Source organism: Penicillium paradoxum (assembly GCF_028828445.1).
Source record: "Penicillium paradoxum strain IBT 22861 chromosome Unknown utg000007l_segment0_segment0, whole genome shotgun sequence".
NCBI lineage: Eukaryota > Fungi > Ascomycota > Eurotiomycetes > Eurotiales > Aspergillaceae > Penicillium > Penicillium paradoxum.
Window position 1 is genome coordinate 803,667 of NW_026643185.1, and position 25,475 is coordinate 829,141.

Consider the following 25,475-nt stretch of genomic DNA (forward strand, 5'->3'; position numbering starts at 1 on the left):
TAGCCAGCCTTGCAGCGTTGATTCAATAGCGCGCTTTTCCATAATCCATTTGATACCTGATCTTTTGTTAGTATTGTCTATTTCTATCTATGTAATCAGTCATGAGATCTATAAGAGATTGAGGACTATACCTCGATTTCCAAAGTGATTCATCGTACCGTGCTTATTCTTTTAGTCAATACAGATGTATTGCGTCGTGCAATGTCCATCTGGACTGCATCATTCCAGAAGCAATCACTGCATCTGCAGTTGGCTTGCTTTTCAACTAGCACATGACGTGCGATTGTTTGTTATCTCTTTTCTTGTCTGAAAATGCAAGGAAGTTCGAAGAAATACATGGCGTGTTGGACTTGACTTAGGCAGTTTATGCGACATCGCTCTTCCCAGTCAATGACCATCGCAACGCATTTTAAACAACAGTAGACCCAGGTAGCAGCTTCGAACTATATATTTATATCTACATGTGGGTAGGAATTCCCGTTCGTTCTTCCCTTTAATGACCCGATTGCCATCAGGAGCAGTTGATCACCGCAAATCCTTTGTGTGGGCTGAAAAGCGAGAGAGCAAAAAAAGACGTTGATTAATACCAAAAATAAAAAAAGGGAGCGTAAATTGATATAGTACATCTATACGTAGATAGCAGTCCAGAGCTTAGTATATAAATTGACTTACTCTGAAGTGATACTGCGGACATGTAAATCATCACTCGTCCCACTAGAGTATACTGAATACTTTAATGTTAGGGCTGTCGTGAAGAATCTCGATAGTATGTCATATTCTCCATATTTGGTCCGGTGCTGCCCCTCGTCCAGCATATAGTCCTTGAGATTGCCACTCATATCACGACAACTAGGGAATGACACGCGTGAGAGAAAGCAAGGAGTCACCACACCAGATGTCACACCGGTATTGAGGGATGTCAATACTGAGATGTTACACTTTCTGATAGGTGAGAACTTCGCCCGCGTTCCAAAGAGATTCACGGATCTCCTCTATATCGCGATGGCGATCTTCAAGCTGAAGGTGTAGAGGTCTCATTTCGGGCACAGAACGCTTTCTGATCGTCAACAGAGTTGCAGAGAGGATGCTTAGATAAATCAATTTGGTGACTTTAGATGAATGGAAACTGGGTGAGATTGTTTGAAAGGACAAGCGAAGACGCTCCTAAACGCTGCTCCGTGTTTTCTTTATACTTCGGATCGACCGAAATAGGCTTAGTTCGTTTTACGTTCGGTGGGGGCCTTAGGCCACACATTCGCAGCACTGGGTAAGACCTTCTCACACACGAGTATCATATCGAGAAGTACTTATAATCAATCATATTAGCTTTCAATGATTATGGAAATGCATCAGCTCTTACTTATTCCGGCTCTGTACGAGGCTGAGTGGAAGCTACATCGTAGAATATTAACATGCGAACGAGACTCAACATCCATTGATCGGCGGATGGCGAAGACAAGCGAGTACAAACAGGCGTGTCGATTCAATGAGCGAAGAACAAAAAGGTGCAAGTGGGATATAGCGTTTCTTTAACTGATTCCACGTGGAATAAAAAGAAGGGTTGAGCAAATCAGAATCATTATCCATGCTGCTACAAGTATGATAGTAATGTTGGTACATAGACTCGCCAACGAACATGACACGTATTTCACAGTAGAAACAACAGATCCGGGCTCAAATAGCCAAAAGAACAACCAAGAGATGTTCATGCACACCATTAGCGCTTGCCCTTCTTGCGGGGAGCGACAACCTTGAACGCGGAGGTGGCAGCCTCTTCCTCGCGCTGGGCAGCAGCCGCAATGGTGGCAGCAGAGCCCTTCTTGGCAACTTCGCTCCAACCACCGCCGCTCTTCTGCTCACCGAAAGCACTGGGAGAGACGGGATCAACAATGCCCTTGTCGGCCAGCTTACGGCGGCGGATGAATTCCTCGGAGAAGCGGCGGCCATCCAGGGTCTGGGAGTTGGCGTAGACGGAATCGGAGATGATCTCGGCCTCGGCGGGCAGGAAGAGCAATTGCTGGACAAAGTCGTCGACTAGAGGTAGGACGTTAGTATGAAACTACTGGGAGACGAATAGATAGAAGCTTACCATTGATGCTGCTGTTCAACCCCTTGCTCAGGGCCAAAGTAGCCCACTTGGTGAACTCCTCCATGGCCTGGTTGGGGTTGGACTGGGGGGTGCTGCTTGTCACAGTACGAGTAGTGGTAGCAGGGCGAGGCTTAGCAATGACAGGAGAGATCGGGACAGTCCCGGTGGTAGCACGAGGTCCGAGGGGAGCAGTGGGCACACCCTTGACCTTGCCGCTGGCACCGACAGTAGTCCAGGCACTGGAAGAGGTCTGACCAGCGGGGCTGACGGGTGCAGGACCCTTGCTGGCGAGATCAGCATAGCGCTTGCCGGCAGAGGAGGGAACAGGAGGGCTGGGGGTCGCAGCCATGGCGGCAGCGGCAGCAGCCGCCGCGCGGTTCTTGCGGGCCTCTTCCTCCTTCTGGATTTGAGCGAGGGTCTTCTTAGCGGTAGTGGCGACAGGTGCGGGTTGGGACTTGTTGGCCCAAGGGGAACCAGCCGAGGCAGGGGTAGCCGGAGATCCAGCGCTGGCCCAGTTGGCCGACGAGGGAAGACCGGGAGCGGCCTGCGCCTGCGCTTGGCTGAGACGCTCTTGTTCGGCAAGGAACTGAGCACGGCGGGCAGCAGCGGCAACTTCTTCACGCTGGGCAGCGGTACGAGCCTCGGCTTCTTGGATTTCCTTGAGAGAAGGACCCTTAGGCAGGTCATTGGCCTCCTTGGCCCAGGGCGCAACGGAGGTGGGGGCGGCGTCAACAGGAGTCTGAGTCTGGGAGCGGGATCCAGTAGCAAGGGACTCGGCGACGTTTTGGCGGTTACGCTGGGCAGTAGGTGCCGGCAGAGGCGAGGCGGAGGGGGGGGGAGGGAAGGGCTGAGGCATAGCGCTGTCAACCTTGTTGCCCCAGACCGACTCAGTGGGGCCATGGGTGTTCTCGTGTTCCTGCTGCTGGCGCTGAGCAGAAGCGGCCTTGTGAACTTGCTGGGACAGAGTAAGAGGTTCGGCGCCCGTGACGGAGTCCGTCAGCTGCTGAGCTGCTTCCTCCATCTCGGCAGCAACCTCTGCTTCGAGTTGCTGGGATGCAGCGACAGGGTGAGTAGGCAGTCCTTCAGCGGTGCGCATACCCAACTCGCCTTCCTGAGCCCGAAGGGCATGGAACTGACGAAGACGTTCTTCGCGGGCGTGCTGGTCGAAGGGATCATCCTCATGAGCCTTGTCGAAGTCTTCCTGCTCTTGCTGAAGCTGAGCACGATCCTGAAGCATTTGGGTAACTTGCTGGGACTGCAAGAAGTTGTCAGGCTGGCGACCAGCGAAGGAACCAGCACTGCCAAAGGCAAATGGATCCTGGCGGCCGACATTCAGGCGATCAAGTAGTGCAGGGAGCTGATCCTGGCTGCCGAAATCGGTTCCTAGCATTCCGGGTCCCACGTTGGACAAGCCACCCTGTCTTGGTGCAACGCCATCGAAGAAGCCGGGAACACCCTGGGATTGCTGCTGCATGGGAGCTTGGATGGGAGATGGCTGGTAGCCAACAGGGGAGGTGATGCTGGAGAAGCTGGGCTGGCTCTGAAGGCTGTGAGCGCTGGATTGGTGCTGCAGAGGGGGGTTCATCGAAGAGGAGGGAGCACCAGGAGGAGCCATCTGCTTCATGATAGCCTGCTGTTGAGCAAGATGCTCCTTCTGGCGAGCCATCAGGTACTGTTCTTCCTGCTTGCGTCGCTCAAGCGCATTTTGCTGTTCGGCGGTCAAGGTGGTGCCGAAGCTCGGGAAGCTGCCTGGGAATGGAGGCTGAGCAGAGCCGGCGGTAGTGTTGGTCCACTGGGCAACAGTGGGTTCCGGGCCATGGGGAAGGCCAATCTGGGGCACAAGGAATGGCTCGCGGGAGTTCCCAATGCGTCTCACTAGCTGCGCCAGTGGCTCGAATTCGGTGTCCTCGAGCTTCTTGATCTGCAAGTCGGGGCTGAAGAAGCCGGCCTTGAACCAATCATGCATCTCGAGCCCAGTCCATGGGCCCTGGATGTTGCCTTGAGGATCCCGGTAGATCCAACGCATCCTATCCGGCATAACCATGGTGCGCTGCTGAGAGGCAGGGATGGCCGAGCCAGGAGTCTGACTGGTAGGAATATCATGGCCACCCAGGTTAGGAATAGAGCCAACGGCCGAAACGGGCGTTTGAGAAGCAGGGGTTGAACCTGGGTGGCTCGCCTGGCCCGCCTTATCAGTTTGCGAAGGGTCGAGTCCATCCAAGCCCACAGAGTCGGGCCTGCCCTGCTCGTCCTGCATGGAAGAGAACAGAGCACCCAACTTGCTGGAGCGACCGATGCTTCCGGTGCCGGTCATACCGGTGTGGGGACTGAAGAGACCGCCACCACCGAGAGTTGACAGGCTTGGAGACTGAAGATCGCCCATAGAGCCAAAAATGGGATCACCGAAGCCACCACCAAAGGCAGATCGCTCACGAGTGGGCGTGCCGACGGCAGCTCCAGATGACCAAGTCGAGGCTCCACCCAGGGAAGACAGACCACCCAATCCACCGAGACCAGAGAAAGTGCGGTTGGCATTCACACTAGAATTCTGGCTGCGGTCCACTGCTGGGAGATCCATTCCTGAGCCGACCCGTCTCATCGAGCCAAAGGGGTTGGAGGAATCCCGAAGTCCGCTGAGTCCAGGATGCTGGGCCTGCTGGATATCCGATCCATCAGTATCAACATCCTCGGGTTCTGCGCGATCACCGTGACGATCGCCATGCGGGCTCTGGTAGGGATTGGTATTGGTCGGGCTGGTCGGTTCATGGCCCTGGAGAAGGCTGGGGGTTGGGTGCCGCGAGTTCTCCTGGCTTTGCATCAACTCGCGGAAGCCAGGAATGCTGGAGGTCATGCCGAATGCGCCAAATCCGAGGTCAGACTGAGCAGGACCTTCAACATCCTGAGACCCACCAAGAGCGGCACTGCCACTGCGAGGCTCGTCAAATGGATTGGTTTCACTTCGGTTGACACGAGTTTTGACAGCATCCCCCCAGGGCGACTGTGAGCGCCCATCGCTATCATTTTCAGCAAGGCGTTCAAGGTTGCTCATGGGCTTTTCCTTAGCGGAGCCAGCAATATCTTCGGAGCTATCCTTGGATAGCAAACCCTTAAATCTGCTTTCGCCCCGAAGACTTCCATAACCCGGTTTCTTTTCGGCCGTAGGTGTGCCGGAACCGGAGCCCAGGGAGAAAGCTCCAAAGGCGCCCATCGGGGAGAAATTAGCATTATGCGAAGCCGAGCCCCAAGGGGAGCTTGGTCCACTAACACCCGTATTGATGGGATTGGTGGTGCTGCGCTTGAGAGAGCCGAAGGGAGACGCAGGATCATCCCTGCTATCCTTGGGCTTCTCATCCACTCGGGGATTCGGGTCGCGGAAATCAGTTTTGCGACGCAACAGTGCCGGTGGGGGAGTAGAGGTGTTGCCCTCGTCGCGGAAGAATCGGGAATTGGAACCGGTAGGCGACATAGGATTGCCCATCGAGTCACCCGTTTCCCGGCGTCGAGGACCCGGGCGGCCGGCGGTGGGGGAGGAGGTGGTATAGTTATTGATATGGCCCTGAGGATAAGAGATGGAAGACTTGCGACCTCCGGTTCCTGGAATGACATTTTCCTTTGCGGCGTTGGTGGGCGGGGGCTTCAGAGGGGAATTGACCGAGGCGGCGAACATCTGTTAAGGTTTTTAGCAAGAGTATTCACGCAGACCAACAATATGATACAACACCGACCTCTCGCTCGTTCTCCGTCATACCCGTGATCCCGAGAGGTTCCACCTGGCCACCGTGATCCCAGCAAACCTCGGGCCCCGCGGAGTTGTTCTTGTGGTCATCCCGCTTCCCCCACGCTCCATTCACAGGAGCAGACACTGTGTGGGGATCCCAGTCGGCCACAAAATATTCCCCCACGTTCTTACTCAAAGATCCATCCTCCCGCTGCGATTTATACAGCTCTAGGAGTTCATCCTTGGAGTACCGGGCGTCCCCATTCCGTGCAATGCTAGAAGTACTTGAGCTCATGTGTGGAGGGATGTACGCGCCGCCGGCCGTCGGTGTCGAGGCAGATACAGGCTGGCTACTGTCCCGGTGGTGGGAAGGGTTGGTAGCAACAGAAGGACGACGGAAGGTCTGCGTAGCTCCGTTCATGCGGGTTCGGGACCTAGTGGGCATCGAACGTTAGCGTCGGAGATCTGGAGCTCAAAACATGGATGATCTCAATAGCTCGCAATGATATTGAGCCGATGCTATCGAGTAGCAGCTGACGGAGGGCGCTGGGTATACGGGACAGTGTTTGCGTACCATTCTCCGCCAGTCGAACCATCCCCTCTCCGGCTGGGGTCCTGGGTGTTGCCGGCAGCGGCCGAAGCGAAACTCGATGGAAGTGGTGTAGGCATTGTGGTAGAGAGGCTATTATGGTCGGATGTTGATCCCCCACGTAATAACCGATTCAAAGATAGTATGTCGCGAAACCTGTGGCGGGCTTGCAAGAGAATGTGTGATGCGAACGGGTAGGTCGCAGGACACGATGGAAAATTGGGTAGAGTTGGAGGCTGACAGCTAGAAGCTAGTCAATCGATAAAGTGGAGAGCTGTAAGAGAGGTAATGCAGATATGCGAGCGCCAGACTAACAAGGTCGAGAAGAGAGAGATCGAGTTTCGATTTCGCTTGGGAAGTTTCCTGGAGCAAAAATGATTAAGCGGCGCCGTGGCAATACGCGTGCCTTGCTCGTAAATACCAGGTACCAGATTTCTGATAATCGCGTGATTTGCGGCCTGGAGCCGCTCCAGCGCTGTGTATTGCAATAACCAAACTTACATACCGCCAAGAGCTGGGTACTGGATACACGCACAACACTGTGTCTTCACGCTCGCCCAATTGAACGTGCTACCTCTTTGGCTCAGACTCTACCCAACTCCAAGCCAATCGAGAACCAAATTAAGACACTTTGTATATGAACCTACAAAGACAAGAACAGAGGCTTCAATAAATTGGAAGAATCTTTGAGCCTGAATCTGACTTTCCCATCCTTCAAAGCCTAAAAAGCTATAGATAGGACCTACGTATGCAGGACTTGGGCGGCTTGACGCAAACAGAATGGAGTGGAAGTAACGAAGATAGACATGTATCCCCACTACCACCACGCTCCCCCTATGATTGGGAGGTCAGCTGCTTTCAACCAATTCACCGAACGAGCACTATGTGTGATTGGATTGCTACCGGCTTCTTAAGTCTCTTTCACAATACAAAGACCGTCTAAAAGTTCCACAAATGCAAGAGAGGGGGTGTTGCAGTGCATCCAATACTATCCCTTTCTACCCAACCTCTGCAATGCTAGGCAAACATCCCCTAGCTCCAAAACATTCAACGTTTTTGATGTCTTGAGATTTGGCCTAGAGTCCGGTTGATTTAAGAATCCCATTATCGGCTGTGCCTGTCAATAGGGCTAGAACATTGTCTCATTCTTTGTAGAGCTCTAAGCCTCTGCATACTACCTAACCCCCAATGTTTGCTCTACAGATACTTCATTTCTATACCGACTACAATGCGTTTTTCCCCTGGCCTTTGACTGGTTTCAGTAACGCAGAGACACCACAAAATAACACAATGAATGTCTCGGTCCAAATTATCATGATGGGCGGCTCAGTGTCACAGCTTCATAGAGATCATCAAGACTCTATAAAAGTCGCCTACTTCTCTCCGGCAATTTCCTCTTTGCGCTCTTTCGCTTCAAGACAGTCTAGGTACTTGGGTTTCTATGAACTTTAAGTGACATTGCACCACAAAAGTCATCTCTTTGTCATTTTTCCAAATATCCAAGAGCTCGTGACATCTGTTCAAAGAGAATGAGGCGGTCCCGATTCACCGGACGGTCCAAACCCAAAGATACACAATTTGGATGGTACTTTGCTGGCGAGCCGATGGACAAAAAACATCCGGGAAGGGGCCAAATCAGACTGGTACGCTATGGGCCCGAAATGGAAACTTGCGCCCATAGTCGATGCCCGTCTCCATCTCCCACTCCAGAAAAGGCACGTTGTTCCTGCCCTCACTGTGAGATTCATTCCAATGCAACACGCTCTCCTTCGCCAAGCAACAGTGAATTCTCTGGCTATGACCCAGCCAAGACCTGTTGCGGTGGATGCCACGCTATCAAACGGGATCCCGAGCCCTCTTCACATGCGGAGAAAGCACATTGCTCCTGTAACCAGCAGTGTCAGCTTCACCCAAACGAGACACGCCCATTCACACCAAGCAGCAGTGAATATTCCGACTCGGAATCTACCACACAATGCCATGGCAGCTGTCATCGGTGGAAAAGCGAGCGTTATTTCACCGACACACGTCCCACCACGGTAAACAGCGGCCACTTTTCGGATCAAGAGCCGATCAGAAAGCGCCGCAGTGGTCATCCCACTTCAAAACGGGAGCCAGAACACTCTCCACGGGTGGAGCAGTGTCAATGCGAAGCCCATGCATCTCCCAACATACCTGCTGTATCAAATCCCAGATTCACTTCTCCGCGTGCATCAGCCATGGCAGCACCACGCCCAGCCTCGACGGGTACCCCTCACCACCAATGTCGCAAGGCATCTTATTGCGAAACCCACCCAGAGACTTGCCAAGCGTTAAGGTCTGCTCATGTCTCAAGGGTGAGGTCGATGCCAATACCGGCACGCTCTCCCGAGATTGGTGAAGCCCGGCCGAATGAAAAGCCCCGGCGCAGCCGCCGGGCTGAAACTGTTCAGCCAGAATGCACCTGCAGACGTTCCCCATCTCCGGCCAAGCAAGCGCCTCCCTTGAGACCTGTGTCTGCCTCTAAGCCTGGATCTCTGAGGCCCGATAGTCTGCATTGCAACTGCCACATGGATGGGTATTATGCCGATGACTCTGGATACTACACTACTTATGATGATGACACTGTATCTGATGCCGATGCCTCGATCCAAGCAACGAGTGGTCATCTCAGAACGGATGATGAGTCAAATGAGTCAAACTGTGTTTATTATCACCGTTGTCGTCCGAAGTTTGAGTGCGGTATTGGTTGGGTATGCGGAAGGAAGTGAACGTTGTCTGCTTCTGTGACTTGCTTTTTCTTTTTCATTCTAGAAAAGACAGGTTATCTGTGTTAGTTTCCTATTGATGCTTCGCTCTTGTTTCTGATGTGTTGTACTAAACTTTCGATTTTGCTTAAATGTCTAGAAAAGCTCAAAATTTTCCTTTGTTATGACTCCAAACTACCACAATGGGATAAAATAGCCTGATAAGATATAGATGCAAGTTTGATGATGTTTTTTTTAGCATACGTATAGTACCTGCTTTGTGGTCTTGTTGTGGTCTTTTCAGCCCTGTTGTCTCTATTCATGGGATAACCAGATGCAGATTGTATTTATGGAATATTAATAACAATCCAGCTATACTGGGCAGGTATGGGTTGTTACTGTAGGCACTTGAGATGCACGTCACACTTGTATATATCACTATCGGAACTCACTCCCCTTCGAGAGATTGATAAAAGAGGTCTTATGTTTACTTTCTGCCACCCCCGATGAAGTTAAATGTAGGAGAACGGGACTACTATTCCTGGGGTCATAAGTAGGCGCTGAGCTCAACTAGGTAGAGAAAAGCCTAGCAATGAGGCAGCTTAGTGCCGTGGGTAGGATCCCATAAGTGAGAGCAATTTATTCTCCCGCTGAAATCATAGTTTGAATTAGTTCCATGATATTGATAGCCCAGCACCTGTTTATCTTTTGTTCGAGAGTTGTTGGTGTGTCGCTCGGAGCTATATTTATGGAAGATGGAGAACTAGATAGCCGACGACACATTCAAAAGATTCCAAACCCTCTCTCCTCATCCAACGGTAAACCGAGAAACATACAGGCTCAATATTTACTCAACGGAAGGATAGAACCACAGCTTTCATCCATAGTAAATATCCTTGAGTGCATGTGGTTTCGGGGATTCGGCCACACAGTCGCGTAATCAAGAGACCTCGGTCCCGGGGCCCCGGGATTGATAAGCGGCTCCTCTCCCCGCACGAGATTGTCCGGGTTGAACTCATTGAGCTCAATCGATTTCGACAAAACCTCTTTATCTGAAGTATTAAAAAAAGATGTCTAAAGCAATTTTCATAGACCCAATTGATGGCAAACCTGGCAAGCCAGGCCAAGTCTATTACCCGCTGTCCCTACGCACCCAGCCTATGCCTTCCCCGCAAGGGAGTGAGCTACTGGTGAAATTGACTGCCGCAGCACTCAACCACCGCGACCTTTTCCTCCGTCAACACCTCTACCCCGGCGTGACCTTCGATGTGCCCCTGCTAGCAGATGGAGTGGGAATTGTGGTCGGAACTGGGCCTAACGTGCCCACCCCAGACAAATGGCACGGCAAGCGAGTGATCTTGAACCCTGGTCATGGTTGGAAGGATTCCCCCGATGGACCGGAGGCGGTGGGTGGATACAAGATTTTGGGAGGCACAAAGTTCTTGAATAAGGGGACGTTGCAGGAGTATATCACCATCGATTACTTGGAGGTTGAAGAGGCCCCTGAGCACCTCTCGAATGCTGAGGCGGCGGCTCTACCCCTGACGGGCTTGACCGGCTGGAGAGCTCTGGTTACCAAAGCCGGTGAAAGGAACTCTGGCAACGGCGCTGCTATCTTGGTCACCGGAATTGGTGGCGGTGTGGCTTTGATGGTGCTGCGCTTTGCTGTTGCCCGAGGTGCGCATGTCTTCGTGACGAGCTCAAGCCAGGAGAAGATTCGACAGGCTGTTGAGCTTGGTGCGGCTGGTGGTGTCAATTATAAAGAAGAAGGCTGGGAAACGAAATTGTTGAAAATGCTCCCGAGCGGGAAGACAAAGTTTGATGCTATTATCGATGGTGCCGGTGGTGATTCTGTTGAGAAATCCATCAAGTTGCTGAAGGTGAGTGCCACAACAAGACGTATCATTGAATGCGGATTCAAGTACTTACTTCCATAGAATGGCGGTATTCTCTCTGTCTATGGTATGACTGTGTCGCCTAAGATGCCATTCACAATGCCGGCTGTCCTTAAGAATATCGAGGTCCGCGGTTCCACCATGGGCTCCCGCAAGGAATTCAATGAGATGATTGCATTCGTCAATGCTAAGAAGATTCACCCCGTGGTGTCGCGAGTGCTGCAGACCGAACTGGACGATTTGTCTGCGATCGACGGGTTGTTTGAGGAGATGAAGAATGGCACACAGTTTGGTAAATTGGTGATTGAGTTTGGCAAGTCCACGGGCAGTAAGCTTTGAACATATCCTTGCTACGATTCCCATGAAATCATGATGCCTATATCCTTATCTATACACATATACGACATCAAATGAGATAGACTGAACAGCAACCACGAGGTTATTCGTACCTTCCCAACATAACACCACAAGATTGGATCATCTGAGGTTGCATTCAAACGGTCTCAACATGCTCTCGTCAATTTCACTTCCCATCTTCTGTTATCTCACATCCGATCGAGTAATCGAAACTCGAATTCGCTCATTGTATAACCATCCGTCCATTCATTTTCGACTCAACCTCCGTCATGAATTCGAAAAAAGATCATATATCCGCTCGACGAGTCTCTCGCTCCGTTCCATGCGGTCATGACCATATGTTTCATGTGTCGGACACCCGCCCTATCCTAGACGAGACGTGGAATGAAGACAGCTTCCAGGTATCGCCACAGAATGAAACGTTGATGCTATCGGACGTCCTCTCGGCGCTAACTATCAATGTAGTCCTTTGATGCCACTCACTATGCTCTGCAATCTCTGAACAAACACATTGAACGAAGACTGGCAAAGTTGCAAGCCAATACCGTCCGCTTGAAGCGTGAACTGTGGCTGCTCCAGCGACATGTCAAGGAATTCCGCCATCCTCTTTTTGAGAACTGGGAAGCCGACATGCTTACCCGTCTCATCGAGGTTGCACACGCCAACCAGTATCAGAAGCTACCTGGCGGCATCGTGATCGGACAGCCCTCGTTTGCTGAGCGTGAACAACTCACCCATGCGTATAGCACTGTGGCAAAAGGTATCCGTATGCACACTCTTCGCAAGCTCGGTCTATCGGAAAAGTATCACCAGGCTCTGCAGCGATATCCAGAAGTAAGTCGCCGCTGTGTTCATCTTAGTCCAATGTATTTTGGTTAAGACCCGTTAACATGGATTAGATCGCTCCCTACCGAAGCCCGAACCCGTATATGACAGAGTTCGCATTCGCCAAATGGCTGATCGAGGAGAAGGACAACAGACCAGAACTATATGGGTTCTGGTCCAAGTTGTTCCCCATCTGCTATAACCGCAGCGTCCAAGAGAGCGCCTCCATTTTCTAGGGGATAAAAAGATCATCTCATCACTCTGTTCATCCCTTCCCGATATAACTTCCTTCTCGCGCTGGTCGTGGAGATAGAATATTCCCAATGGGTTGTTTGGTGGGTACACCAGTACTTTGTTCTTGATGCAGGTTCTCTTTCTAAGAGTCCGCGGGTCACTGCTCAACATTCCGGTCTGCCGTGTACGGCTATGGTCACGAAGTCTCATCTCAGCTTACACATTGGCATCAGCCCTATCCTTACTTCTGGCAAATTAGAATGCAATGCTTTTTGGGTCTATGCCCTTGATGCATATCATAGGTTCCAGACACAGCCCTAATCGATTGAGCTGGTAGATGATCACTAAACTAAGATCATAGGTATCATGATCGACGGCTTGCATGTCACCCATTAGTCGAAGGATTACTACGGTTGCATTAGGACCTTGTGAAAGTAGCCAATGGAGCTAGTATTTAGCGGCACAAATCATCATATCCCACCATCCATCTCGGCACAATCTCATATCATTGGCAAATACTGCGTATCAACCCCAGCCCGCCCTAGCCGTGTGCGGCTGGGACAGCCCGTCTCAACAATCTCTACTCCGTAACGGGCTAAGCGCTAGACCAGCAGAGCCCCTTTGATCGACTAAATAGTCAAATGGTGGCCTAACGACATCCAAAGATAACCAGCAACACACAATTATCACCAAATGCTCCATCCAGTGAGAGTTAACGTTAACGTCAAATCGCAGTCCCTGCTCCGTATGCACACCACGTTTTCGCTCGGCAACAATCGCACTTTCCATTTGCCATGTTAAAACGGTTTACACTTGCGCCACTTGCTTTTGACGGCTCGACTTGGCGGATAGTTGGTTAACGGGCTTCAGGGTCTACCAAACCTTGGTTCACCCCGACTTGGGTGTTCCGAGAGGCCTAAATTATGGGCTTTTAATGGGGCGTTGGCTTTTACTGCGACTGTGACTATGTGGGACTAGGCTGGTAGTGTGCTTTCGGTCGCACTGCTACTGTGCCTTTTTGGATTTGCCTCTATAGGGCATTTGTAAGAAAGAGATTTTCAATGTGTGATGTTTTGGTGCTGCAGATACAAGTTTCTTCTTTCCTCCTTTTCTGTTTTTTTCTTTGCGCTAGTTCAGATGCAGTTTACTAGCTTCACTCCACGGTGTTAGGTGCCTAGGTGATACCTACGTTTTGTGTTGTACATAATGTACGGAGTACCCAGGAAAGAGGGTCACTATGTACCATCTTAGCTTAACTCTCAATACTCAATCAAGCCAAACTTAACAGCCCATAAGCACATTAGGGGAAAAAAAATCAAGTTATATACCGGACCGTCAGATAGGAACTACCGAGGCTCGCCCAATATGGTTGCTGCCTACCTTGGCAGATATCCATAACCCATGTCCACATTGGGTGAGGGGGACCCATTTGGAGTACTCCCCTTCGAGATAGCGCATGGAATATAAAAGAAGAAAAAAAAAGTGGAGGACGACGGGCACAAAACTACCCCCCAACGCAGGGTTCAGTCGGATCCGAGGATATCCTGATGGGGTTGCATCCCAAACTATCTAGCCACTAAGGGTGGCAAACTTCATTTGGATTGGTATGCGTATAGGTGAAAGCTGGCAAGGTTCTTTTGACTTGTTAAAAGGTCAAATAAAAACACGTGCTCGGAAGGAAATGGGTCCCGACATGTCGCGCTAAGAAGAAATAATATGCTTGCGCGTGGTGATTGGGTGTGGTGTGGTGCTCCATTCGGTTCACCGAGGTGTTCTAGCGTGGCAGCTCGGTGGTATATGGGGTTGGAGAGAGTTGGATTCTTGACATATGCTTGGAGTTGGATGAGGCAGTGATCAGAATAGACTTGGAGCTTGGGAGATAAGATGTTTCATGGTGTTGGGGTGTGGATTTGGTAGACGCGATCGGGGTGCGATCATCAACCTGAAACGCTCATACTTCGCGCGATGGTTTCAATCTCGTTACTGGACTGGGGGTCTAGCTTTGATTGACCTTGATATGGAATATAGCTTTCAGAGTGCTGGGGCCGGAGAGTTTCGATTCCAGTGGGAATCTCGATTCGTTGTGGTGATTTATACAACTTAGGTACTAAGTCTACAACAAGCACAACCACACCAAGAATAGCAACCACAATCCATCCCAGTCTCTTATATGTATATTTGCATCTAGAGGAATGATACTCCGTATATCTAATTGCTTATACTGTAATTTTCACATGAATTATCGCGAATACCAAAACGCCATGATCTCACCTCCAACTTCTCCCGGCCATGTTTCAAGAAGCCCAATTTGGATCGTCATGTTTCAAGAAGAGGATGAAGAAATGTCTCAGCCCCCGAATCGTCTGTAGCAAATAGCTTCACCAGGTACGGAGTAAGAAAGTCCACTTTCTTCACACTGATAAAAATAAACCTAGTGTGAGAACGTAGTTTCACCTAAAGTTGGGTGATGTGGGGAAGAACGAACAAAGATAGCAGAGCTCAAATTACCTGTGGGCATCTTGCCTTAGGTCTAAGACATCAGATAAGATTTACAGCAGAACGTCTGGAATAGAGGCATTTATCACCTACACCGTAGGTCATATATACATGCAACAGACACAAAAGAAATGGAGAACCACCCAACTTAGCATACGATCAACAGAGTCGAAGCGGAGGGATTCCTCGTATCGCACTGGAGATGTCTTTGATAAAAAAAAGAGGTGAGACAAGCCCATCCATCCTCTCCCCTCTTTCCACACTGAAACATACGAGCTTCAGATGAGTGGCTTCGACTCAGATGCCACGGGAAGAAGCATCGCTGACGATGCCCTCTTGACCAAGCATCTGTCCTCCCCGGACTGTGTCAGTAGACGATAGATATTATTAGCCTGATCCCCTGTTGCACATTGAAACCTGACCGCCAGTCTCCGCAATCATTGACACCGTAGCAAGAACGACGCGAGCCTCGTGTCCACTTGTGGTTCCTCATACGGAGTAGTGGTGTGCCCATTACCATTATGGCAATCCAGACAAGCTTCAACGTCCAAATGACCAAGAACGACGCACTGGCTTCGGACAAGAACGGCCGCTAGCACCCTCACCGCCCGAGGTGAAATAGTGCGCCACCGCGCCCATTTCCACTTATTGGGATACATTCACTGGAGGACGCTAGATACTTAATTGCCTCGGGGAAGGAACCGAATTGCATTTAGCGTTCAGTCATAGGTTAGTCTCCCCGGAGCCGGGAACGATATACGGAGTACGGAGTACCCAGTGCACTAGCTAATTTTGCTCCGTAACAAGCTAAGCAGGTTAGAGGTTAGAGCTAGCAACGACGGCTGCCACCGGCGTAGCAGTCCCTGTGAGTGGGTAGCAAGGACGGGGCCAATGACAGGGGTTCTCATCACTGCGATGAGAGGATTATTAGCGAATGAGGCTGGTCAGCCGGGGGCGATCGTGGTTGTAGGGGGGTTAAAATGAGTCGGAGACATGCAGGTGATTTCCGGACTATGATTCGTGTTTTTTTGGTGTTTTCAATCCACCATTCAGCGAGGACAGTGGCCAATAAATCCACTCAAAAGCCAACAGACACGGATCCGCTCGTTGCATATGGCCCCCAAAAAACGTGCCTCTTCCATAACGATCGACACATGTACAGATACAGATACATATGTATTTCTCTCTCCTCTCCGGAGTACTCCGCAGAACAAAATGAGAAGTGCTCCGTAGCCAAGCAACCGAGCCAACTCCCAATCTCCAAAGTGGGTCCATCTCACATTCCTCACGATGCAGGCCAAACACACATCGACAAAGCCAAGAACTGCTTCCCACGCGACACAAAATTAACCCATCGAGGATCACCGTTTGCTCTCCCCCTTTCCACAAAAAAAAAATCAAACAGAAGAAGCTGAGAGGAAAATGTAAGGGTGGCTCCAGGGCATAAAGGATCAAAGAAAATCTGGGTGACCGTCGTCTCTAGTGATGTTTCACTCCCCGAGAATTTCCCTAATCCACGCACCAATCCCATCCCATGATACAGCAAGGTCCCTGCACCCTTCCCTAAGATTAACCAGAGAGCTGAAGCTGTGGAAATCAGTCCCAATAATTTCAATAGTCCTTCCTCAACTCGTGCATGCAAGTATGGCTCCACACGTAGAGAGGCACAGGGCACGAGTGGCGAGATCACGGACATCTTATGGACAGATACCGAGTAGACAGACAGGCAATAGGGCGGCCGTACCTGCATTGAATACAGGGGGTTTTTTCCCTAGGGTTCTGAGGTCAAGGGAGGACTCGGCCAAGTCGACGTAGGAACTACATATGTACGGAGTAATATCGTCAATGGTTCCATTTAAACTTCGGGATCCGCGGGGGGTTTTGCCAGGCGAAATGATACGGAGTAACGGAGTAACGGATAAAGGGTTAAAACGGAGAACATCAACTAATAAAAATAAATGAAAAACGGAAAGCCCCGATGGTATCCGAAGCCCTAGATATCCATCATAATAAAAATGGATCTCTGGGTCCTCTTCCAATAATAGTGCACCAGGACCCAACGGAGCATCCAAACGGAGCAGGCGTCAAACAAGGTTGAAGGTCCGATGGCCTACGGAGGATCCACTTTTTATTTGGAAGCATGGAAGCTTGGAAGATCCCTTGAAGCGAACGGTCCTAAACGCTAGTGAGACGGAGATTGGTCAAATGGGGAAGACTATAAGCTCTGCTCCCTGCGTTCTATTGGTTTTTGCGTTCGGATCTTTTCTTGTTTGGGGAGTTGGGTTTTCGATGTGGGGACTCGAAGATGCTTCCGAAGATTGGCCGATCGAAGATGCAAACGCACCTGCAGATTGGGGGAAATGGGTTGTAAACGAAATTATCTACGGAGGACTCCGTACTCCGAATTGGTGTGGGAGTTTCCAAAGGGATAATTACCATATTAGAAAAGTCCTTGGATTATCCCGCACAGGTTCCTTGCTCTGTTAGTTGTTCAGGGTGGTTGGGAGGTGGCTGGGAGTACTCCGTACACATGGATATGAACATTTGGATAGGCGTGAATGGTCGTACTGAATAGGGAACATCATTAAGTAGATAGTATGAAATAGCAAGGACTAAAGTGGAAGGCACTGAATAAGAGTACACATCAAGAGATCTGAAAAACCCCGTTTCGGACGTGATCGCTGAATTGAAGCTTCGTGGACAGATCGCTGATCATGGCGCGCTCCACCGCCGCTCAACCCCGAAATTGAAAGTTAATGTATGGTACATACCAATGGGGCCCTGTTGTTAATTTTGGCGAGTCTTGACACATTATGTCTATTTTGGTGATTCACTTGTCCACTACTCCATACGGAGTGTATATCGTCCTCATACCCCAAGCATACAATTATGTTCACAATTGTGCCTCGGGATGTCTTCAACGTGGCAAAATCGCGGAGTTTACCGACATTCCATATCTTATCGATTTACCCCCCCCAAGACGCACCTGTAAGTCCTCCGTACGGAGTAACAACAAATACATTTCATCCCCCCTGTTTGCCGCTTTCCTCCATTGGTGGCTGATTCTGCACGAAATAATAAACAAGAACGACAGCTGTGCAGCCAGACCGTTAAGGGGTCTCATTAGGGTTAGCGCGGTCTTTCAACAGCATCTTCATTTAGAAATAACTGCTTTCCAATAAATGCTGCATAGCTTACACTCTTACACGTATGATATTATCTTGGTGACCAAATTGGAAGAGACCCTTGCCCCAGAACTTAACGCAGGCCATTGATGGTACGTTTCCATTTGCATCCAGACTCGCCTTTGCATCTGTAACAATAACATGGTTGAGGTTGTTACGGAACGGCAGACATTAATGCACCATTCAGGTCATCAACTGGAGAACAATGATCTCCTGTGCGTTGTTTAAAGATTGACTTGATCGACAGGGCCTGAGTCCGTGGCCTGGGGGTCGTTGGGCTGGGAACTGCATACCTACATACGGGGTATCCGTACTCCGTACTCCGTAGAGGTACTTTTACTCCAACAAATGACGTGGATTAGTAGATGATCACCAATCAACTAGTCATCGGCATCTCCATATTGCATATTAATTAAATAAGCTCGCAGACTGCATGAATAATATATTATAAGCTCGATCCCCGAGTTAGCGTCAATGATCCCAAGGCAACGGCAGTTAGGGCTAACAAGGTCACAAGGGCAGAGCGATGATAGATGTCACCTCGGGTGCTCGGGTCCTAAAGTTGATCCCCCGATCGGGTTTAGAGGAGGGCACTGGCAGAACCAATCACAGCCCGGGACCCTTACATAGTCAGGCCACCGAGTCACCTGAAAACTGCAAGGTGTGCTATACTTAGACCTTCGTGTTCAGGCTCTCGTTTCTGGAAACCTTAGCTTGGTTTGGTGAGATGGCCAAGGCGAATGGGTTACTTTGGTATTTTGCCTTATCTTTTCGATTTCTATTTGCATCAGATGACGGATACACACCAATTGATCATGCATTCCACGATGTCGAGAGTTTCTGGCAAGATCTGGGGACTGCGTTCGCGCACCTGTGGGAGGAACTTGTCATGGAAGTTTTGTACACTTACATACATGGTGCAGCCTCGTGTCGGGGTAAGAAGGGAATTATCATATTGACCGGCATGACGACACGAGCCCCGAGCTTCACGGACCCTGTGTGAAAGGAGATCGGGAGTGGAGCATCTGGAGAAAATAGAGGTGCGCCCTTGAAGTTCTTCCACTGGTTTGGTTTGACACGGGTGACCCAAGGGTCGGTGCAAGGAAGGATTCCGACAAAGGGGGTCCTGAGATCTTACATCGCATATGGAGTATGGAGGACGGACGACCTACAAATTTACGGAGTATGCAGTACGGAGTACGGAAGACACAGTAAGGGAACGTGTCATTGGATCAAAAAAAGGTTCCGCAGATGAATAAAAAAAAAAAGTACCCGAGGCTCAGGAAGCTGAGGTAGGGGGGCTAATTATACCCAGGAGAGAAGCAAAAGGAAGAAAGAAAAAAAGAAAAAAAGAACATAACAAGGCTGTCGGTGAAGCTTTCTGATTGGCAGGGATATAGTAAGAGAGGAGCCCGCTCGGAGAGAGTGCTCGTTATAGACACAATTCCTGATTGGCTAGACCTTGGCTTTGACATGGATCTTGTTCAGGGTTACAGTCCTCTCCCCTTTCGGAAAACAATCAGTGAGGCTATGCTCGTGAAGTCACCGGGTAGAAAAAAACAACACACAACGGCGGATGGAGTACGGAGGACAAGGGTAACCCTCGGACTAAATCCTATAAGGCAATTCTTGTTCTGCAGACATATCTTTTTCCCTAATTTCTCCACTTTTCTCTAGCGCAGACCAGATGGAGGCCCCGAGGACATTACCACGTTTCTATTCCTGCCCGATCTTATGCCTCGCAGAAATGGTCACTCGGTAGGTTCCAAGGAGTTCAACCCAGGAGAGAAAAAAAAAAAACCAAGATCCGGCTAAGAAAAGAATATGGTGGATCTGACCGGTCGGACACCCCGGAAAGCATAACAGTCGGCTTCTAGTGGCTTCCGAGGGTGTAATCCCTTCAGTGCTCAAGACTCGAGACTCGAGATAATTATAACCAGAGCGTGTACCGTGGTACTCTGTACCACGTACCTTGCACATTGTACATTGTCCTCCGTACATCGTAAGGTAATATCCAATTGATGCCAAGTTCTCCCCCCTCTGTGCATCCCCCGCCACGATTTCCCACTAGTCCCTTAGTCTGCCCATTTCGAGGGCGCAATTTAAATGAATTTGGGGCCCGAAATACTATTATTCATAATTCTGAATTAATCCATTTATAAGAGGGAATAAATAATTAAAAAAAAAACCAGGAAAAAGCGGAAAAAGAGGAAAAAAATCTCCACACTTGACTTTCTACAGTTAGGCCCGTAAACGATTGTACTCTGGGCTAATAATAATCCTCTATAATCCTCAATCCTCGTTGCTTTTAACCCTTCTGGTCCCATTTTCCTTGCATCCCACTTGGATCTCTTTCTCCTCTTCCCCCCCTTCTTGATTTATCATGACTTTTTAGTCACACATTCGCTCAACCACGTTCGCTCTTACGCTCGCTTACCTGCTGCTACGAGAACCACGTTCGCTACGTTTGAATAAACCTGCAGAAATCCCGGAAATAAAATTCGCCAATAGTTATAATCCTTAATTTCGGGTCGCCTTGCTGGGAAAAAAAACCCTTTTCGATTTCTTTGGGGCTTTCGAAAACCCTGATTCGGATCTAAGGGAGAGTGTGTCGTGTTATTCGTCCGACACTGCGTTTGCGCAGATATCTCTGTAGATCCCGTTTGTTCGGTCCCGTCTTGAACCTCCAACGTTCAATATCGAGAGAGAGAGAGAGGGAGAGAAAAAAAAGGACCTGTTGTCTATCGCATCGACTTTGTACTGGCGGCCATTTTCCCCCGGAACCTGAAATTGAACCAATCGTCCGTCTTGTCTCGGCTGAAGACACCAGTCGATCCAGCATCTGGTGGAAACGCTACCCTCTGTTTGGAAGGGTGTCAGAGTCATTTAGTGCAATATTGCCAAAGGCCATACGATTGAGGAACTATTCTGGCAGATCAGTTCATCAGCTTAAGGTTAGTGTCAATGGCTCCACTCCCTCCCTTTGCCCACGGTCTCACTTGTTTCCCCTCGTGCCTTGCATGCGCCCTCTTTCGGCCTCTTGTTCTGTGATCTCCTTGCAGCCGGAGGGTTGTATCATCTGGAATATACCAACGACTGGAAACGATGTCGTCGGAAAGCCCCGTGCCGCTCTCGTCTCCCCGGCAAGTGTTTGTTGTTGACATTCGACCCTCTGTTTTCAGGTTTGATGACCCTCGGATCTTGCATATTATCTGGAAGTCAACAGCAGAATTTGGTCTCAGTTCAGAGCTTCCTTTTACTTTCTTCTGACACATCTCGGTGAGTTCATTCCCCTAGCTGAGAAAAGCCTATGCACCGATCCGGTTCCCATAGTCTGGAAACGTTTCTCGTATACTCATTTCGTTGAGTAGCCTATCATCGTGATCGTGGTTCATTGTCGTCCAATCTGCTTGAAGTTTTCCCGAAACACCTCGCGGATCAAGGAAAGAAAGAAAAGCGAAACCTACCCAGTCCGGACTCATTGCTTGTCCTCCGTCAGTCAATCTCGCCTCTTTCCGTCACAATTGGCGGTGGAGATTTCCTGGACATCGCCTGCTAAGCGACTTCTTTGGGCTCTTTATGAACTTGTGGGCACTACGGTCGAGATCTGAGTCTATTTCTGCAGCCTGCCGTTCCTAGTCTCAGTATTAGTCGTTGATTGCTGGATGGTGATTCGAGGCCTTTTGTTGCCGCCATTTTTGTGAGACTGACAGCAGCTTCAATCTCGTCGCTCGTTCTGTCTCGGAGAGCACTCCATTATTGCTTGTGCTTTTCGACCTACAATCGTTTAGAATAAATTCCCAGTCATTCGCTTCAGAAGGTTCTGTCTCGTTGCACTTGCTGCAACATCTTCAAGCTGGCTTACTCGAAGACACACGGTGTTTTGGTAAGAATCCCCAGTCCAGTGACTTGTCTCTCTTCTTCACTTGTGGATGCCCGCATGTTTTGCCCGCTTCTTCCAATCCCAGCCCAGAATCCTGTTTGAACCTTCTCAACCCTTGCCCCATCAACCTGTTCCTGTGCACAAGAAACCTTCCGGCTGACCTGTCTCTTCTTGTTCCGTTACAGTTCGACCCAGATTTTCAAACGCCTCTCATACTCGGCGAGTCGTTGGATCTGTCGGACTCAGAAGAGTCGCAATTTGTCGGTGCATTTTCGGACGGCCTGTGGGCCAAGTCTGAACCCATATTGTCCATGTCTGCTTTCCAGAAGCCCGCAGCTGGCGCCATTATAGGTAAGTGGTGTCTGAAGCATCTTTCTTTTTTTTAAAAAAAGAAATCGTGTGTTGGAGACATCCCATGCTAAGACCAAACGCAGATTACGGTTCCACACGATCTCTGCAGGATGCTGCTTCTTACTCGAACTACGGTCAATCGCCTTATGTGACGACCCCGATGGTTCCCTCGCCCATGGCCGACCAGGCAAGTCAGATCTCGGACTGTGTGCCGTATCTGCCCAATGAGTATGCAAGCTCCTACGAAGAGTCTCAGTCACCCATGCTGGGTGCACGCAACCGCCAGCTGCCCGAGATTGTGACGTACAGCCCCCAACGGGGAAGTGAAGGAACCCGGGTGATGGTCCAGATCCAGTGCCCCTATGACCTCCACACTTCCACATACGCCGCCTTGTACGTGGTTTTCGGCACCAAAAAGTGTGAATCGCTTCCGCACTTCCTCGGTTTCCAGGGCTCTGCGTTCCAGTACGGTCTCTCCGCTGATGTACCTGCATTTCTCTCTACTGGATCCCCATCTTTCGCTGTTCCCCTCTCCGTCTCAATGGAGAGCCAGGACGACTGCCCTCCTACTTCCCTGCAGGTCGGTGTATACACCTATGAGCAGGCTTCCCAGCCTTCGCCGCCGATGGATTCCCGCAAGAGAAAATTCTCCTCCTACTCCGATGTCACTGTGGCACCCTCCGCCAAGCGCCACAACGGATCTGTGATTCCCAAAGTTGAGCACCACGAGGGCTATCACAGTCGCTCCGTATCCGCATCTTACTCCCCCTACCTGCAGCCTCTCCCCGCCATGGCCGGATTTGTCGCACCATACCACGCCGCATCCTCGCCTCAACCTGGCCCTGGCCAATACACTACTGTGTCTGCCACTCCTCAACCCGCCCTCCGTGTCCCCTCTCCGATCACCCCAGCCTGGAGTCCTTCCTACGTCTCTGTGAACGGTGATGGTCGTAACGCAGGCCTCGCGCTGTCACACGGTGTAGCTCAACACAAGGGCCCTTCCCAACGTGGATCTTCAAACCCCACTCTCATCCGTACTTCCACCATTCAAACCAGCACCATCTCCCACAACGCAACCTTCAACCCTTACGCGATGTACCCCACCAAGGCTATTCTCAAGCTTAATGGTGACCTGGATACCATGACACAAGGCTGGTCGAAGGAAGAGCGTATCTGTCAGCGCCGCCTGGTTCAATTCACCCGCTCTCAAAGTGGCAGCACCATCCAGGGTGAATTCAAGGCCGTTACTCCAGAGGATCGCGCGCCGAGCAGCATCTGCATCAGCTGCATTTCCTGGGACGATAAGGATGAGTGCTATGTCACCAGTGTGGATACCATCTACCTGCTTGAGTCTCTTGTTGCTGTGCGCTTCACTGTTGAAGAGAAGAACCGTATCCGTCGCAACCTCGAGGGCTTCCGTCCCCTGACCGTCTCCAAGGCGAAGGCTGACAGCGAAGAGTTCTTCAAGCTCATCATGGGCTTCCCTGCTCCCAAGCCCCGCAACATCGAGAAAGATGTCAAGGTCTTCCCCTGGAAGGTCTTGAGCCATGCACTCAAGAAGATCATCGGGAAATACGTATGTTTAGGAAAACCCGCGACTCGTTATGATAAATTACTAACTTTTGCTTTCTGTCTAGTCTGCCAGCTACTCCTCTACCGCTGGTGCCCTCCCCACTCCCATTACCTCGAACTACGCCAGCCATGGTACTGGTTCTGATTCCGGTACCGAGCCTCATGCCAATTCCCCACAGTCCATCTCCGACACTGGTGCCGGGAACACATACACTGCCATGTCTGTTCAGGCATACTCCCAGGCAGATCACTCCTCCTCTCACTTGTCTTCGGCCCCTGATCTCCGGTCCATGGCTGCAGTGACTCAACCCTATACATCTGTGGGTGCATACTCGTACCCAGCCAATTGCCACCCCCACAATGGCCACGGCCTGGTAGCCTCAGCTCCCCGTCCATCTTGGGATATGCACACTCTCGGCCCCAATACCCCTCACACTGGCGCCCCAGGCAACGGTGCATGCTACACCTACCTGGACCCTGGGTACTCCATGCATGATGCGGCTCACGGCCATTGATCATCTCCTGGCTGGACCCGCAATTGATTTTGGACTGCGTTCTTCTTCCCTTCTATATTCATACTTCCCTACCTTTTTTTCTTGCAGATACGATTTTTCTTCCCCTGTCGCTCCTTCTCAAGCCCAGATACCGGGCTGCCAGCCCACCACTCGGAACGTCTCTCCTGACCCGAAAGGGTCGGAAAGAGTCCTCTGTCTGGTGGACCTCGCACCCTGCACATTGATGATTTTACGTCCCTCCTTACACCTACAGAATTTTGACGCCTAATGCCCTCCCCCACCCAAGCTCCAAGCTTTGCATATTTGTTTTTGATTGTTTTCATGGACTAAGATCCATTTTGAGACCTGTTACTCGCATCTAGACGGTGTCTTATTCATTCCTTCCTTGGGTTGCATATTTGTACGTGCCGGGCATTGCGGCTTCCACTCCCTTTCGCGCGCAAAAAGATACACTCTGGGCTTTTGTACTACTATTCAGCATAGCGGGCACTTGCTGTCATTCCTTCTGCATTTGCGGTTCTTGTTTCGGATTGGAAACGGGATAGATTTGGGAATCCTTTTACTTCTTTTGTGGGATATCTTGGCGCCTTTGTCCATATCCGATTTTGTGCTGGTACATCTTGGACGGTTCGTGGACAAGCATGATTGGCTGACATGATGGAGTTTCCATCGTAGCGGAGATCATTCTTTGTCCTGTCCTCGTCTAATTTGGCATTTTTTTGTTTGAACTTTTCTTCTGGCGTTGATTTTGATACTTTTTACTTCTTGTTATTTGAGCTGAGGGTTGTTGTTGTTACTTATCACCTATTGCATTGTTGTGGCGTTTGGGACCTGAATGGTTGGTCTGTTTATCAGAATTTTATGCCTTAATCTTGCCTGCTTCGAATCTTACCCATCCATTGGATTTTGTCATATTACTGTTACCTTTGTCTTCGTAAATGAGTAAATGAGTCTTGTATGTGACATCATGTAGTAGTATCTGAAGGGGTTAGGACTGATCTTTCTTTGTCTCCTCGGGACCGTCATTCTGATCCCGCATG

The 25,475-nt window shown here is 50.2% G+C and overlaps 4 protein-coding genes across 4 annotated transcripts; 3 read left to right on the forward strand and 1 right to left on the reverse strand.

Annotated features, from left to right (window-relative positions):
• Positions 1-1,717: 1,717 nt before the first annotated feature.
• N7457_007885 (GYF domain-containing protein) lies at positions 1,718-6,476 on the reverse strand (the record flags this gene model as incomplete). Its single annotated transcript, XM_057178928.1, has 4 exons — positions 1,718-2,034; positions 2,090-5,756; positions 5,815-6,241; positions 6,382-6,476. 4 exons carry the CDS (start codon positions 6,474-6,476, stop codon positions 1,718-1,720), a joined length of 4,506 nt encoding a protein of 1,501 aa, XP_057027314.1.
• Positions 6,477-8,057: 1,581 nt separating this feature from the next.
• Positions 8,058-9,146, forward strand: N7457_007886 (uncharacterized protein; the record flags this gene model as incomplete). Its single annotated transcript, XM_057178929.1, has 1 exon — positions 8,058-9,146. The coding sequence occupies one exon, from the start codon at positions 8,058-8,060 to the stop codon at positions 9,144-9,146; it is 1,089 nt and encodes a 362-aa protein (XP_057027315.1).
• Positions 9,147-10,192: 1,046 nt separating this feature from the next.
• On the forward strand, positions 10,193-12,435 carry N7457_007887 (MDR/zinc-dependent alcohol dehydrogenase-like family protein; the record flags this gene model as incomplete). The annotated part of the gene is made up of 4 exons (XM_057178930.1): positions 10,193-11,002; positions 11,060-11,317; positions 11,840-12,208; positions 12,274-12,435. The coding sequence occupies 4 exons, from the start codon at positions 10,193-10,195 to the stop codon at positions 12,433-12,435; spliced, it is 1,599 nt and encodes a 532-aa protein (XP_057027316.1).
• Positions 12,436-21,972: 9,537 nt separating this feature from the next.
• medA (transcriptional regulator medA) lies at positions 21,973-24,435 on the forward strand (the record flags this gene model as incomplete). Its single annotated transcript, XM_057178931.1, has 3 exons — positions 21,973-22,348; positions 22,432-23,924; positions 23,986-24,435. Coding segments are annotated over 3 exons (2,319 nt in total), but the record flags the coding sequence as incomplete, so codon positions are not given.
• Between the last annotated feature and the right edge of the window lie 1,040 nt (positions 24,436-25,475).